The 18428-nt window shown below is 37.8% G+C and overlaps 1 protein-coding gene across 3 annotated transcripts in view; it reads right to left on the bottom strand.

Moving 5' to 3' along the window:
• Positions 1-478: 478 nt before the first annotated feature.
• The window catches only part of luzp2 (leucine zipper protein 2), a 148630-nt gene continuing 130680 nt past the window's right edge, over positions 479-18428 (bottom strand). For all 3 annotated transcript variants that reach the window (XM_030726331.1, XM_030726332.1, XM_030726333.1), the window contains 3 exons: positions 13089-13193; positions 7423-7497; positions 479-1413 (listed from right to left, as the gene is read on the bottom strand). In XM_030726331.1, coding sequence (XP_030582191.1) covers positions 1306-1413; positions 7423-7497; positions 13089-13193 — 288 coding nt within the window. In that variant the 3' untranslated portion in view covers positions 479-1305. The remainder of the gene's footprint in view (positions 1414-7422; positions 7498-13088; positions 13194-18428) is intronic.

Here is an 18428-nt window from a genome sequence, read left to right as displayed (position 1 = left end):
GGTTGCTTGGGTCTTGGGGATGAATGATGCCTTTTTCATGTTGTGCTCCAAACCCCTAGTCGAGGCATAATACCAACCTTACTGAATTTGAATCAGTTTTTACCAACCACATCTCTGCATGAGATAAAACTGAACATGGCAAATTTTTTTAAAATCAAAACATTTTTTTTCCCCACTATGAATGATAATACTATAGCATTTATTTGCAGAAAACCTCGTGCTGATGTAAAGATGTCCATATGTTTTATTAGATGTTTACTATCCAAAAAGTTCATAGACTATTTTAATAACCAATTAAATATTAACTACATATTCAAAGCCAAATCACTGAGGTGAGTATTTATTGGATTTGCTCATTGAACTGTATGGTGAATTTATTTATTTATATTTAGCTTTCGTAATATTGAGCAGACAAAGCAATATATCGGTTGTTGCTCCAAGAACTTTTTCTTCCGTTAATCACAAACATACTCACTCATTTCTTTCCCACAAATAACCATTTATTCTTCACACATTTACTGAAAATTACAGTTTATTGAAAGGACACAGAAAGGTCAGGTAACACAGATACATGTAGCTAGGAGTTACTACTCAGTGCATGGCACATTCTCAGGGAGACGACCCATTGTGAGTCTTTGGCTCTTTGCCTCTGGAGTGTTAAAGGCAGAAAGAGTGCTGAAATATTAAATGTTGAACAGTTGGCCAGCCAACTTGAGCCTCTATATTTTAAAATGTGGAGGAGTAAATTAACCTTGCTACAATGAGTGACAAACAATATTCTAAGTTGGGTAGTAGTAGTAGTAATAGTAGTAGTAGTAGGAGTACTTTTTTAACTGTATTTGTCAATTGATATACTTATCACAGGATACAGTGTCAGACCTCACCAGTGCAAAGGGATTTTCTAGAAAGATCACACATTTAGAAAGCAGTGTCCTCACTTGGAACAAAACTCAGATAAGTAAACAACAAATGAACAATCATGAAACAAGTTACCAGTGCCATTGCTACCTTTGAAAAAAATTTCTAAACGCATGCCATTTTACTATGGAGGTTTTTCAGATGACAGTTTGAAATTTGTTGACAATTCCAGTGTCTCAGCTTTTGCTAACGATGCTGATATGCGCATGTGTGCGTGTGTCTAAAAGTGAGTGTGTGTTAGTGAATTTGTGTGTATGTATGTGTGTTTGTGTGTGTATGTGTGTGTACGCACACGCATGTTTTTTGTAGAAGTGTGCGAGTATGTGCTCTTAGAAAGATCCTTCAGGCAATGCAGTAGCTCTGCGTTCCAGTTGATATGCCGTCTTCTCAGTTGTATTCATGGGGCTTTGTCTTTTTGCTGCTGCCTGCCTCTGCCTCGTCATTGTCGTGTGTGGGCTTTGTGTTGAATTTTCCAGTCTGCTCTTGGCTCCTTTGCTGTTAGGTTCAGAAGAGAAAGATTCATAATGAGTAAGACTGACACGTTGATATTCTACAGTGGTGGTTTGTAATCTCGGCAGAAAATGCCCCCTTAATCTATGTGAAATACAAAGAAAGTGGAAAAACACGGCGAGCGTTTTATGACCATTGCTACTATGCCTTTACATTTGCTCTGAGCCCCGGCCATGATGCTATCTAATATCTGCCCTCCGTAGATGCTACAGCTTCACTTGATGCAGCCAAATGTGTTGCTTTTGAAAGACTGATAGTCACTGGCCTGCATCATCCCATCCTCCTCAAACATAATAATTCACCACAGTGTAATTGCTGGTTGTCACATCCCCAGCCACACAGGCACCAGAGCTAAAAAGTGCATTTGGACAGCCTTTTTGTAAAGATGCCCCAACATGTTCAAAAAACCACCAACAACTGTTTTTTTTCTTGTAAACAAAGGAATTTCCATTTTTCTTTCTACAAAAACACAAAGTGCATCCTTCAGTTTGAACCAGCATATAGGAACCTTTCCTTTTCCTAGGTGCAGATTATTATTTTTTTTAAATCCTCGATTATTTACATCAACAGTTGCCTGCTGGCAGGCCTTTTTTGTCACAGCTACTGTTGATACGCAGATTAGAGTGGAATCATCTCCAGGATTTGGATCGCAAAGCCTGCTTACTTGTACTTGTGCTTTATTGTGTTTACTTACTGTACAAAACAGAGGGGCCACTCACATAAAACACAAAACTAGAGGTCAAAACTCCACAGACGTTCATTAAAAAATCATTGGAGGCAAAACTTACTGTATCAGTTGGACACAATGACACAGTTATACAAATCACAATGCAGTAATCTTCACAAAGAAAATATGTGCTGGAGTTAATGTGATATGCCCATGCATGAAATGTTACTGCATGGAAACGGGCTGTTTTTTTTTTTTTTTTTATTACCTGGCTTGAAGCAGGACATAGATAAAAAAAAAAAAGAAATTTACTTCTATATTTATCCCATCACTTTCAGGGCAGCATGAAAATAAACTCTGCATTCGTCCCATCACCATATAATTTGATGCTTATTTGAAGTGGTCTTATTGCCTAAATTGGTCTTATCAAAGCTGGGCATGAATACCAAATGATTTGCTTGTATTCCATCTTTAAATTTAGGATTAAGATATTTTATTTTAGTTTTTTTAATATGGACATGGATAGCACCTCCGCTTCAGCATCTGACATCCCTCTGACTCACATTAGCAATCATCATGCTCCAGTTCACATAGTTTTTGACAACTTAGTAACTTTGTTGCTAGATTTCGGGACTCCTTTGACATTTTTTACCCCAAAAAAGTGCCAAGTAAAAAATATAGCAAATTCTTTGATAATCAACTCGCCATAGTACTTTCATTTTGTTGTCCATCCACAGGCACCCCTTGCTCTACTTTGTTCAGTTAGTGGTAGAGGTACCATATTTGCATGGTGTGTAATTTAGTGTGAGTCTGTGGAAAGAAAATAAAAGACATTTTTTTATACTGACTCTCTCTTTGTGTGATAATTTTATAAGTAAATTTAGCCATAATCATAGCACAGAAGTCATCTTTGACTTAATGTATGTGTACTCATCTTGCCAGATGACTTCTGGCTGTAAAATCAAACACAAGGCCTCCACAAGCCATGCTCAGTCTCCCGGGAAAGGAAATGCCATATCTGAGACTTGCCAATAAAAGGCCAAGACTAAGATGGGCAAAAGAACACAGAGAGGGGCAGGGGGAAATTGAAAAAAAAAAAAAAGTGTTATGGACAGACAAATCTAAATTTAAGGTGTTTGGGTCAAATGGAAGATTGAGACTAGGAAATGAAAAGATGCTGGAGGTGTGCTTGACATCTGACAAGTATGGTGGAGGAATGTGTTGCTTTGGTGGTGATAAATTGCAATATTTATTACTAGCAAAGAGATGGGATAAAGGGATCTTAAACAAGAAAGGCTACCACTCCATTTTGCAATGCCATGACATTACCCTGTCAGCACCACTTGACTGCAATCAGTTTCCTCCTTCAACAGGACAATGACCCAAAGCACAACTATGTGAACTATGCAAGAACTGTTTCAAGAAGAACCTGTCAGCTATCAAGCTGTCTATAGTAGAGTGGCTAGCGTGGATCTCTGAGCTGTTGTGGGAACAGATTGTCTGCATGTAAGAATCGGCCCTCAAACCAGTCATAACCATTGGAGGCTGTTGAGGAATTAGAATCTGATTAGGGTTTGCATGACACAAAGTCTGAAAAAAAAAAAATTCATATTGTATTGCATTGTAGATAGACAGTTCATTCAATGGATAGACAATTTTGTCCTTTAAACTTTGCTTCAAAGTTTGCTTTTTTGAAAGAATCATACATCTGATCCAGTGGCCGAGAATCAATCATACTTCCTTTCATCTGTTCATCTGCAGGCGAGCACGATTTCTCACTTAATACACTCTTGAGGTTTCTTTCCACCAACTTTGATGTGAGATTGGGATTTTTTTTTTTTTCTGTGTATATTTTATTTTTCAACAGCAACAATTCTCTTAAGGACATCCAGTAGTTTATATGGTAGACTTCTGGAAAAACTTGAAGCAGTTTTGTCAGTAGCAGAATGAATGTCAGCTTTCAAGCTGATTTAAAATGAATGTAGACTGTAATATGTCTTTTATTTGTACTGTTTGTACCCAACTTTGAAATCATTCTGACTCATGTGAAATGTGTATTTAATAATAAATAAGTAAAAAAAACAATCTTTAGGACATATGCATTTTTTTTTAAGTTTGCACAGAAACTTTAGATTTATACACTGAAAAATTACATTCAATGGAAATGTTTAGCTTTTTGAGATTTTTGGACAAACCAATGCTTGATCATTTTTTAAATAATGCCTACAGATGCATTTCTCCAACAATAAGTAAAAATATGCTAGAAAGGAAGTAACTGTATGTGAATGATGTGTCTTTACTTCATGGGCAATGCCATCAATGAAAAATAAAAAAACTGCTGTATATAAAACCTATCTTCACTTTTAAAATCCTCGTTACTGAATGCTCTAAAAAAATACATGCCAGGGATTGAATAACATCATTATTAGCAAAGCAGGTGAAAGCAGAAAGAGTTCTTATGAAGCCTAAAAGATATTTTGCTCATTTATTTTTGAATCATAAACAATAACTGATGATTTTGAATGACTGCATAGCTGCCTTACTTGAGTTTTATCATTTCCTCAGTCACCCTTTGTGATTTTTGTATTTCAGCTGGTGTGCTTCCACTTGCACATTTTTAATAAATTCAGGAATGTCAGGCACAAACACTACTCTGTTATGCTTTTGAAATATGATCTGTTGCTGAAGAATGTCAGGATGTGCTAAAGTGTTATGAAGTTATACAGTACCAGTCAAAAGTTTGGACACTGTGTCCAAATTTTTGACTGGTACTGTATACATGTTTGACCTAGAAACATAAAAAAGAAAAACTTTGTTGTTAAAGAAACCTACTGCACTGATGTGTATATGATATATATGTATATATATATATATATATATATATATATATATATATATATATATATATATATATATATATATATATATATATATATATATATGGCTGTACAAAGCTGGACTGACAGACAGCACAGAGGCACTAATCATGGCAGCACAGGAACAAGCTCTAAGCACAAGATTGATGGAGGCTGGGGTCTACCACACCAGGCAAGACCCCAGGTGCAGGCTGTGCAGAGACGCCCTTGAGACAATCCAGCACATAACAGCAGGGTGCAACATGCTAGCAGGCAGGGCATACATGGAATGCCATAACCAAGTGGCCGGCATAGTATGCAGGAACATGGGATATGCCCCCAAGGGTGGTTGAGAACAACAGAGCTAAGATCCTGTGGGACTTCCAGATACAAACAGACAAACCTGTGATGGCTAACCAACCGGAAAAGCAAAGGAAGAAGGTCATAGTGATAGATGCTGCACTACCAAGTGACGGCAACATCAAGAAGAAGGAACACGAGAAGCTCGATAAATACCAAGGGCTCAGAGAGGAGCTGGAAAAGATGTGGAAGAAGATGGTAACAGTGGTAATCAGAACAGCAGTGACCTGGTAGGCTGGGAGAGTGGCTCCAGCAGTTTCCTGGAATAACATCTGAGATCTCTGACGAGAAGAGCGCAATACTGGGAACAGCTAAGATACTGTGCAGGACCCTCAAGCTCCCAGGCCTCTGGTAGAGGACCCGAGCTTGGAGGGCAAAAAGACCACAAGCTGGCATTTGACTGATTTTACACACACACACACACACACACACACACACACACACACACACACACACACACACACACACACACACACACACACACACACACACACACACACACGTTTCTCCAATCTCCATGTTGTTCACATTATAGATTAACTCACTGAAAACTCCTCTGTGCTTTTGTGCTATTGGTCTGTCAAGCTATGCATGTCGAGGCCACATCAATGAGCCTCTTTGTCTGATCAGTCTGCCAGAGGAGGCTGAGTGAATACACGAGTATTGTGCAACATATCTCACCTAAAGTGTAGATGTTTCTCTTTTTCCTTTTATCACTACTGTTGTGCTGTACAAAACACAACAGGTACAAGACTACAAATCCCTTTCTCTCAGAAACATCAGAACATAAGAAGAAATGCCACTCAGGTTCTCAGTCGCCCCAAATCGAACATGAAAACACGTAATGAAGGTGGAGAAGTGACAGAAATACGGAGCACCTAAATGCAGATTGATCCAGTGAGACTGGAATGCAAATTACTACTAATCAAACTGTTTACTACAACATGAATGGCAAGTGCTGTGCAAGAGGGATGAAACCCGACACCAGGAAAAGAGTCAATTGTACATTTAGTACAGCGACATAATATGAAAATTTCCCAATTAGTTACCTAAGAAGGATGATAACTATATGACCATAGTATTATGTCTTGAAATGGCATTAGACAAACTAGATTGGTGAAACCCTTGCTACTGGGGAAAAAAAGAGAGGAATACATCAAAATAGACCATCTTTTTGTTTAAAGAAAACAATACTAAGATTAAAAATGTACTTTGTTCCCTAACAAGGATTTGTTTCTGTGGTTGTATTTTTGTGCTAGTCTTGCATCTTACATTGGCATAGAAGAACAGCAATGCCTTGGGGAACGCTTTTGACTTCACTAACAAGTAACAAGTAACATGCTAGATTTAGTTCACTATATTAAATCTAAATAGAAACAGGATTATATCTTGTAGTGTTATAAATCAGTGACATAGTCCACTGTGCTGTTACACAAAAACACAATTGTCAAACTTTCACTGAATATTTTTCTGGCACAAAATAAACCCGTGAAGTCAAATAAGCCCATTTGTCTCCTTTGCAATATTCTTGTATTCGTTTGCAAATACTCTGCGTGTCTAAAAATGGATTGCTGCCACTTGGAATGCAAGACAGTTGCTCAGTTACACTGTATTGCACTGCATTGAAATGAGATGCATTGTTCTGCTGTACCATCTGCCACCACCAAACAGGTGTGACTCAATTCAATAATAGGATGAGGGAGGCAGTTAAGCATGGATTTTGACAGGGCATTGAATATCACATCCTGTAGGTGACATTGGCACACCGAATAATAGATTTTTGAGGATTGGTTGCTTTTTTTTTTTTTTTTTTTTTTTTTTTAATTTTAGGAATGTGATGTAGGTGTTGTGTGTCTTGCTTACATCTTGATGAGTCATCAACTGCACTTTGTTTGATGTCTTCATGATGAACTTCATTACAGTTTTAGTCAGTACTTGTCCAGAAATACGTTCTCAATACATTGCATGACTGAGAATGTATTGAGAAAGTATTGTCTTTTCCCACTGGATTGGGATTTGATAACAATAAAAATAAAATAAAATAAAATAAAATAAAAATGACTAAAATGTCAGCATTTGTTAATATTTCCATAAACATCATGTGAGGCACACCTGCTGCGGCTCTGGTAGCTTTCTGCTTTCTGGAGCTGATTCCTCCGTCTGATTCTGGAAGCAGTCACTCCCGGGCTAAAAAGAAGACAAAACAGAATAAAACAGAATATTATTGCCATTGCATGTGACACATAAAACCAAATTTGTTGTCTCTCATGAATGAAAGAAAGCTGCACTGCACACATGCCCAATAAAAACAAACAAAAAAACAATATGGAAACAATAAAAATATTAACACAATCTAAAAATTCCATCCATCCATCTTATCCTATCCACTTATCCTGTTCAGGGTCGCGGGGGGGACTGGAGCCTATCCCAGCTGTCATAGGGCAAGAGGCAGGGTACACCCTGTACAGGTCGCCAGCCTGTCGCAGGGCCAACACAGAGAGACAAACAACCTTTCACAATCACATTCAAGCTCTCATTCACACCTATGGGCAATTTAGAGTAGCCAATTAACCTAACCCCAGTAAGTGCATGTCTTTGGAATGTGGGAGGAAACCCACGCAAGCACAGGGAGAACATGCAAACTCCACACAGAGAGACGAAGAGGCCTGGGCCAAGGTGGAATCGAACCCAGGTCTTCCAGATGGTATTCTAACTGTGAGGCAGCAGTGCTAACCACTGCGCCACCATGCTGCCCATCTAAAAAAAAATTTTATTTTTTATTTTTTAATGGACAGAATTTCTAGGCACAGCTACGTGGCAGAAGCCTTCCACCTCGGTGGTCTCAGAATTTCATCTCTGTTCACTGCGGATGATGCAATTCTGTTGGCTTCATCAGGTGGTGACCTCCAGCTTGCCAGTTGCCAGGAGAACGGAGCTTGTCTGACTGCACCGTGTAAAGTTTGGTGGAGGGGGGGGGGGGGGGGGGGGGGGTCATGGTGTGGGGTTGCTTTTCAGGAGTTGGCCTCGGCCCCTTAGTTCCAGTGAAAGGAACTCAGCATACCAAGACATTTTGGATAATTTCATGCTCCCAACTTTGCTGGAACAGTTTGGGGATGGCCCCTTCCTGTACTAAAATGACCATAAAAACATGGATGAGTGAGTTTGTGTGGAAGAACTCGACTGGCTTGCACAGAGTCCTGACCTCAACCTGAGAGAACACTTTCGGGATGAATTAAAGGGGAGAGTGTGAGCCAGGCCTTCTTTTTTAACATCAGTGTCTGACCTCACAAATAGGGAAGAATGGTCAAAAATTCCCATAAACACTCCTAAATCTTGTGGAAAGCCTTACCAGAAGAGTTGAAGCTGTTATAGCTGCAAAGGGTGGGTCGACATCATATTAAACCCTATGGATTAAGAATTGAATGTCACTCAGGTTCATATGTGTGTGAAGGCAGACGAGCGAATACTTATGGCTATATAGTGTACCACAGGGTAGCTTCCCAACTGTGTGTATTCAGTTAAAACAGATAAATACACTCACATCAGTCAAATTCATATCCCTCTCAATTTTTACAAAAACCTACATGAAATACTAAACTTCTTCAACAACCATATGATGAAGTATGAAAGCAGTTGAGGTTTATATGCACTCTTTAGTGATTAAAACTATTTATTTATTAGATAGTTAATTATTCAAGATGAATTGGGATGGTTGTAAAAAATAAAAGGAAGGCAGCACTTTGATATCTAACACTTGGACATGAATATTTTTCACTGCTTATTTCATTATTGCTTATTTGAAAGTATAAAAAGTACTAAAATGATCATTACTTACAGCCACTGTAATGCTTTTCTTCTACACAACTGAGCATATGGCCACAAGCAATGTAAATTTGAACAATGATAAATTTGAAGCCATTTGGTATCAATGATTATGATTTTGATTACAGTGTTGCAAATTTTCATGACAAAAACAACAAGAAAAGCAAAAAAAACCAAAAAAAAAAAAACAGTTTTACAGGATACACATTGTCACTACAAAGTCTATGAATTCAAATTTGATTAAAACAGTAAGGAGTGAATTACTTGCTTGAAGCACTTGCTGTACTCTATCTTATAATATTTGGATGCGTGTAACTACATGTGGGTTGAGTTACAAATGAAGGTTAAAGCCCAGATGCTTCATGCCAACCTCAATAAGCTCAAGTCTAATGCTTTTTGCTATCAGCTGAATGTGAATCCTGTCTATAAAACATAAATAATTCGTTAAATTGCAACAAGGCCATCACATTTCATTTTCAAACTGAAGCACAGACTGCAAGATATACATGCTCATACAAACTGCCTCTCCTCATTTCCTCCCCGCCTCCGCAGAGAAAAGGACAAGGGGGAAATGTGGCAATGATCACGGGCAAACACAGGTCTCTCTTTCAAATATGTCTCCTCTTATCTGCATCAGCATATTTCTCCCTTTTCACATCCCTGACAAAATTATATAATCAATTATGAGATGCCAGTGAACATTGTTTTTGGCACAATTTCATTAAGGAACAATCGCTTTGACACAGTTTCCACACAGGGCAATTTCCTTCCAGGGCAGCATTCCTCACTATTCCCCTGTCTCCTGTAGTCTATCAACTTATATCTGTAATAGTTCTTGATAGCCACTTGTCAAAAATCCTTACAAGTCCTGCTCACTTCCTCTGCCTTCTTCAGATCCTCTTGGTTTTAACACTGTTGGAAACACTCTCTCAGAGTCTCCCTTATAGCTGACTGCTCACAGTTGCCTGGACCTTGGAGAAGCAAGTCTGTTGTCTGAGGTACCAAAGTCTTTCATGAAAAAAATCTGAATAGGAGAGGGCAGTGGCTGCACTGAGTGAAGAGCTCTTTGAAGTAAGTGTGAATGTGCAAATTTTGTCTTCACTGCAACTACAGTATTTTCCCATGCAGTAGCACTTCAAATGCACGCAGTAGACTGTTAATGAGATTCAAGGATGCAACCAAAAACATTTTCCTTATCGATTAATGTGTAGGATTTTTTTAAATTAATTATTTTCTTTACATTTACATTACACAGATACTGCTTACAGCTCAGATGATGTTTTCATGATACCTTTTTGTTTGACCCAGAGTTCAGTACACACACAGAATCAATTTATAATGCTAAACAAAAAGAAAAGCACCAGATCAATACTGCCAAATGACCATCTGTTTATTCAACTAATTGAAAGAGAGTTATTATGCTTATTTACAGCTGTACACGGTTTGTACGAGTCTATTCAAGGAGGTTTGCATGATTCCCAGTTAATCCTTATTTATTTTGGACTGGGCCTCGCTGCAACGGCTCAGTTCATCCATTGTCTGAAACAAGTCCTTCAACTCATCTAATCAGGCTTTCTCATGACTACCTCCTTCTTTAAACTGAAGGTTTGAACTGAAGGTGAATAAATAATAAATAAGTAATTGGAAAGCTTTTTGGGGAAAGCCTGGTCTTGTTAGGAGAGACGGCATCCATCCCACTTTGGATGAAGCAGCTCTAATTTCTAGAAATCTGTCCGAATTTACCAAACTTTCCAAAACATGACTATCCAAATGAAATAAAACTAAACTAAACTCACTAAACGTCAGGTCTCTCTCTTTTAAGGTTTCATAATTGATTAACATATTGATTTACTCTGCCTTACAGAGTCCTGCTTACAGCAGGGTGAATATGTTAGTTTAAATTAATCAACACTGCCAAGTCACACTAACCGTAAGAATCCTCAAAGAGCAGGCCAAGGAGGAGGTGTGGCAGCAATCTTCCACTCCAGCTTATTAATAAAGCAAAAGCCCAGACAGAGTTTAATTCATTTGAAAGCCTGACTCTTAGCCGTGCCCACCCTAATTGGGAAACTCAGAAACCTGTTTTATTTGTTATTATCTATCGGCCACCTGGCCCTTACTCAGAGTTTCTATCTGGTTTCTCAGACTTTGTATCTGATTTAGTGCTCAGTTCAGATAAAATAATTATAGTGGGTGATTTTAACATTCATGTACTGTAGATGCTGACAATGACAGCCTCTACATGGCATTTAATCTATTATTAGACTCAACTGGCTTCTCTCAAAATGTAAATGAGCCCACCCACCACTTTAATCACTCTCTGGATCTTGTTCTGACATATGGCAAAGAAAGTGAAGATTTAACAGTATTCCTCTTTTGTCTGATAATTTCTTAACAACATTTAAATTTACAATAATGGATTCCAATGCAGTGGGGAATAAAATTTAATTATAGTACTGTAGATGTCTTTCTGAAAGTGCTGCAACTAAGTTTAAGGATATAATTCTTCCACTATTATCTTCTTCACTGCCATGTGTCAACACAATGCAGAGCAGCTACCTAAACTCTACCCCTACAAGGGTCAATTATAATAGTGTTACATCCTCATGGCGTACAACTCTAGATATTGTGGCTCCTCTGAAAAAGAAAGCCTCAAATCAGAAGTGCTTAACTCCTCAGTATAACTCACAAATGCCTGGCTTAAAGCAGAGTACCCGCAAGCTGGAGAGGAAATGATGTCTCACTAATTTAAAAGATCTTCATTTAGCCTGGAAAAAGAGCTTGCTGTACTATAAATAAAAGCCCTCCGTAAAGCTAGGACATCTTACTATTCATCACTGATTGAAGAAAGACAGCAAGGGATGAGTAACTTAAATAACTACTTAGTACAACCAAAGTATGCAGAAGAGCATCTCTGAACGCACAACATTTCGAACCTTGAAGCAGATGGGTTACAGCAGCAGAAGATTCCACCGGGTGCAGCTCCAGTCAGCTAAGAACAGGAAACTAAGACTATAATTCATATGCCTTAATCAAAATTGAAGAAGATTTTAAAAAAGCTGCCCGGTCTGATGAGTTTTGATTTCTGCTGCAACATTTAGATGGAAGGGTTAGAATCTATCCTGCCTTATATCAGTGCTTCAGGCTGCTGCTGCTGCTGCTGCTGGTGTAATGGTTTGGGCGATATTTTCTTGGAATAGCATTTTCTCATGGAACCCTTATTACAGCCTACTTGACTACTGTTGCTGACCATGTCAATACCTCTCTGACCACAGAGTACCCATCATATGATGGCTTCTTCTAGCAGAAGGCCATATCACAAAGCTCAATTCATCTCAAACTGGTTTCTTGAATATGACAGTGAGTTCACTGCACTCAAATGGCCCCCACAGTCACCATATCTCAGTCCAATTGACGAGCTTAGGGGTGTGTTGGAATGGGAGATTTGAACCGTGGATACAGAGCTGACAAATCTGCAGTAAGTAAGTATGGTATCATGTCACTATGCACCGAAATCTCTGAGGAATGTTTCCATCATCTTTTTGAATCTGTCACAAAGAATTAAGGCAGTACTGTATATATGACCAAAATAATTATAATAAAAAGCATATTAGGTCACCTTCAATCTCCAAAGCATTGCAACACTGCATTGTTGCAATGCTTCATGGGACACAGAGTGACTGTAAACCTTTAATTATGTGTAACAAGAGTCAACAAAATTACCGTTGAACTACATAAAAACTCTTAACTAAAGATCTTTTATCAAGTTGAAACTTGTTGCAGACCCTGCATAAAGTTTTGCAATTAATGAAACCTTTGAGGACACTTGGAATAAAAGTGGCTTGTTTGATTTTTGATGAGGGACTTGAGTATGAATTTAGCGAACAGATGAAACTCATGGATATGAGCCCTCAGGTTAGATAGGCCATTACATTTTAATTACTCTAAAGGCTCACCTTTTCCATCTGGCACTCTTTAGCTCCGCCATTCTCTCTCCTCATTACGCTGATGTTCATGGGTGATTTACTGGCAGTGACAATTCTCTGAACTTTAGAGATATCCTGTAGAGGGAAAAAAATAACTTGGGGTTAAAAATACATGAGTAAATGGGTCAATGATACAGCGGCAGCTCTGAGGTTCTTCAAAAGTAAGTAGTTCTAATTCAAAAATTCACATATGTTTTATTTATATTTAATCATGTATTTAATTTATGGAATCATGTTGAATTTAATTCATGGTAAAAAAAAAAAAAAAAACAAGACAAATAAAGTGCTTGGAGAAAGCTTTAAGTTGAACTCTATTCAACAACTTCTTTGAAATTAATGCTATTTCTGTAAAAAATTCTACTGAGATCAGAATCTAAGTTCCTGCTGTTATTAAACTGGATAATATTTATCCAATAGTTGTTGATATACATATTATTTATTTTAAGATGGGAATATTTTGCTTTTTGCATATTTGCATTTTCTTATATCAAGAAACAGTGATATCAGCTATTATGAATAACATTTCTAATTTCACTGACTCTTGAATGTAGTCTATGGTTCTAAAGAGTGAAGCCAATGTGAACGTGCTTTAAACTTGCTTAAAAACTTTTGGCAACTCTCTGAGATCTCAGATGTTGGACCTTCAAACAAGAATACAGTTGATGTCTGTATAGATGTCTTCAGACCACCTCAGAGTGAAAAGCAGGTGCAGTTCAGAAGGTAGATTTGGGATTTACTACTATGAGACCTGCATATGATCAAGAATGTTTCAGTGAAGTGACCCACTGCAAACAGAGCCAAAGCAATTCTGAGATAGAGGAAGGAAAACAAGACGGACAGCCAGAGATGAAAAGGTTTTCTCTGGAGGCAGTAGAGCAATCCATATCGCTACCACCTGAAATGATGTCCGCATAGAAAACATGACTTTTGCAAGGCTGATGTACTTTAAATCAGTAGGGCTAGAAATGCTCTATGCTTGAGTCCAAAAAACAAAAAAAAATAACAACAACAAAAAGTAAATAAAAATGGATATGGGTTTCTGGGGAGTTACATGACAGTCAACATTTTCAGCTGCGTACAGGAATCCATTCAAATACTGAAGCATTTGAACATGACTGGAAACTTCTCAGGGAAAAGAGGCATGTTTTCTCAAAAAGCTTCACTATGAATATATTCATGTTTCTCATTATCTTACTAAACTCCTGATGTCATTTGAAATCTAATTCACAGCCTATTTTGCATAATATGATTGATCTGATGAACATTTTAACATTGACATGCACTTGCTGTCGGTAAGAAAAAAAAAATGCATCAAATTGAAACTTTATCAGAAATGGTTGTGGTTAGAGGAGTCACTGCTGTGTATAAATAAATGGAGAGTTACTTAATTTGTTAAAACAAATTCTTGCCTTACAGTGTATTTAGAAGACAAATATCACCTGTGCTAATAATTATGTGAGGTTACTTAATGGTGACCTTGGTCATCATGTAAATGGACATCACTGTGAACTGCATTGCTCTGACATACTAGTAGCTTTGGCAAAACACCAGTATTTGATTTGAGAATGTCTTAAGCTGATGGACAGTTAGGTCTGTGTCTTTTTAGGCAGTAACACAACTTTTATTATTTGAGCTTTTTACCAAAAATATATTAGGTCATAATTAAGAAGCCTGTATATAAGCCGATATTTATTAAAGGCTTATATAAAGGCTTAAAGTGCAGCTTTCTAGCTTTAAATTGAGGGTACATTAGTTTTAGTTTAGTTTGGGTTTATGCATCAAAGCTCTTTAATATGGCACCCTTCTTTTTCAAGGGACAAAATGTAATTTGACAGTTCACTCAAAAGTTGCTTCACAGCTAAAACGTCTGAAGTTAAAAGAAATGTGACATCAGCACTTGTCTCCATCCTCATAATCCACAATATGATGGCATGACCATGCATGTATTGCATGGCTTCCAGTAGACATGGGTCGCAGAAGTAGGTGCATGAATTCTGAAGTACATGTAAAAAGCAAATGACAGCAGATGGACATCCCGGTCACCTGATCTCAGCTGCACTGAGCATCCATTTCACTTGCTGAAGGCAAAGCCAATAATAAGACAAAACAAACAGCAACTGCAGAAAGCTGCACTAAAGGCCTGACAAAGCATCACAAATGAGGAAATCCATTCTTCAGGCAGTCTATAAAAATGATTCCACTTTATTATGGTCTAGTATTTTCATCCAGACCCTTGAATAAAAGTTTAAAAGACGCTATCTTTTCACTTGTCCACTTATCATCCCATTTTGTCTGGTAAGGACCAAGTGTTAAAAGATTAATCAAGCTTGCTGTACCAGATCTTTCTCCCAAAGTATCTGTCTGCTGCAGCCAGTCTTCTGCACAAGGATAGTGCACTTTAACTGGGTCAAAAGTGGTCTCTTGAGAGCATAAAGGAAGACAGTTGCAAGATGAACATAAGCAATCTTAAGCTGTCAGTGTCAAACGCCATTCTTATTGTGTCAGGTGAAGCAACCTCTTTTTAGGCAGGTTCAGGAGAATTGACATTACCTGTGGAAGTGACCACATTTGGGTGAACATTTCATACACAGTTCCCCAACTTTTGACAGCAACTGTCAGAACCAGCCACACTTTCCATTTTTACCATCTGTTTAACTCGCCATAAGGACCGTGATTTTCCATCTTTGGTGTTTACTGTAATTGCAGAACTTTTTTCTGAGTAATAACCATCAGAGTTATAAATTGTTAATTGATAATTTCTTAAACTTTAGTAACGCGTTATTTTACAGCTAGCAAACAATTCAATAATGATTGGTTGATCAATACTTGATGTCAATGTTTACATATAAATAATTAGTTTATGAAATTTAATTTATGAATTTTATAAATGTTCTACCATTGAGGATATAAAGTAATAATTACATCCTGAAGACATCTGGACATATAACCTTTTATTTATTAATGATTAACAAATCTTGTTGTGATAAAAGTTTCAGCAGTGCTCACTGTGAGCCTGTCCTCATTAACAGGGTTTCAAAAACTGATGTTCAGTCAAGCCCACCGCAATCTCACAGATACCAACATAGTACCATCCTGCAATCCACCTGCAGTGCCCTAACTAGTGTTATGCTCAACTTGATGTATGTTAATGCAAAACACAAACTCCATCTAAACCTAACCATGTGGCTACGGTCTCTTGCATTGACCAAACATGGAGTGAGTGCTGAACGGTGACTGGAGGACACAAACACAAGTACAATCTCGAGGTTCACCGGGTTGTGATTTTTGCAACTCTTACATGAGGAATAACTTACTTAAGTGGGTTTCTTAGCAACATTTTTCATGCTCATTGTACAATGCAAATTTGATTCCAATGTATATTTATACCAATTTTTGGACTGTCAGCTCTCTACTGCCTACCCTTTGTCTGGCAGAGATGGAAGTCCTGTTGATTTTTATAGACAAGGAAACAATCATAAGAGTAAATAGTAAATGCTTACAGTGGGGTAATAAAATGCCTGATTTTCCTCCAGCCTAGTACTCTGAGCTTCTAAGATATCATCTCCCATTACTTTGATGAAAATTGCATACTATCGGACCACGAGACTTGGCTTTCTCCCCAAGACTGTTAAATATGAAGCAACTTCCACTCCAATCTTGCTGATCTCTGCATCCTCACACTAATGAATCTTTCACCAGCAAGAAGAGCTTTGTGTGTGTGTGTGTGTGTGTGTGTGTGTGTGTGTGTGTGTGTGTGTGTGTGCGTGTGTGTGTGCGTGTGTGTGCGTTAGGCAAGGTCTGGGAGAGTCTTATCTGTGGTGTCTAACAGAGCTTAAGGCCCATTATGGTAACTCAAACTACGAGCGTGAAGCTCAAAGTGGTGTCACTGAGTGCTTAAACAAACATCCCTGCACTCAAACACTTCAGTTTAAGTATGCCGATGAAACTCAAATGTTTGTTTTATGATTCAGTTTGTGAATCTGGATTTATATGTAAAATCTTTGGTGCAATCTTTTTTTTTTTTTTGTAATCTTTTGACATAGTGCAAAATAATAGCTTTTTGGTCATCCATGACATTCACCATATTCTGTAGCATTTTATTTCAGAAATATTTACATTTCTATAATTGATGCAATAAACATACAATATTTAAGATTGATCTGTTTTATATACATTCTAAATTAAAACAGTATTAAACAGTATGTCAATGATGTGCAGTGATACAACATTTATTTAAATTATCATGCTAATCAGTTGGCCCTCACATCATTAAGCTGCTTTTCATTAGCTTCATATTCAGGAGAACACCATGACTGTAACCAAGCATCCTTAGCATGACCCATTCTCTAACAGGAACCCATATAAATCCTCAAGCATAATAGTAGTGGGTTTGCCGTAGGATCTCAAGTTATTACACTTATCCATAATACAGCCTAACGTTAACTAACTCACTTGCCTATGCCTTCACTGTGCAGCTGGTCTTCTCTGGATGCCAGAATTGGCAGAACAGTGTGTGCTTCTTATTTAAAGTTTCTTAAGAATGGTGCGCTGAAGAGGAGTTGGACTGATATTATGAAGAGTTGAAGGCTCTCAACTAACTCTCAACTCTTCAGAAGGTTTTACTAATTTTGATTTGAGTAACCTGAGATTTACAGATAGTCAGCTACTGCTGGTGAACAGGTCAAACTGACTGTGACACTGTCATCAGCAGTACACGCTAATACTGCTTTTGTTGTAGTAAGAACTGCAAAGTGACAAAAAAATATACCACAGCTACAGTACAGTGTACTTTGAAATTTTGCCCCCTTGGCTGTGTGGTTCAGCTAAAAAAAGACCTTAGCTCCATTTTGCCAGCTCAGTGTCGTCCACTTAAGCAGATGTAGGAGCTGTCAATCACGGCCCTCAGTTAGCAAGCCTCCAGTGTTTCAGAGAAGAGAATGCTGCTGTTTTTTGTTTGTTTTATTTTTCATTTTGATAACTCATTTTTATAAAAACTCAAATTTGGCTGGGTGGTTAACACATTTTTCTATGATGTGACACACACAACGCACACAACACGTGTTCGTTTCTGCTTTACATGGATTAAAACATGAAAAGTAAGGCCAGGAAACGAAAGACAGGGATGCCTCCTAGAGTAAGGTATTTAAGGTATTTTATGCATCACACTTTTACGCTACAATTAGACAATCTTAAACATGGTCCCAAACTATAAAAGAAACCAGGGTAAAATAAATTGTAATAACACTAACCAACTGCTTTTATGCTGTTATTAAGAATAACAAAGAAGGCCAAGTTATTCTAAGAGCAAAA

Source organism: Archocentrus centrarchus, chromosome 3, assembly GCF_007364275.1.
Source record: "Archocentrus centrarchus isolate MPI-CPG fArcCen1 chromosome 3, fArcCen1, whole genome shotgun sequence".
NCBI lineage: Eukaryota > Metazoa > Chordata > Actinopteri > Cichliformes > Cichlidae > Archocentrus > Archocentrus centrarchus.
This window is presented reverse-complemented; position numbering and strand designations above follow the sequence as displayed.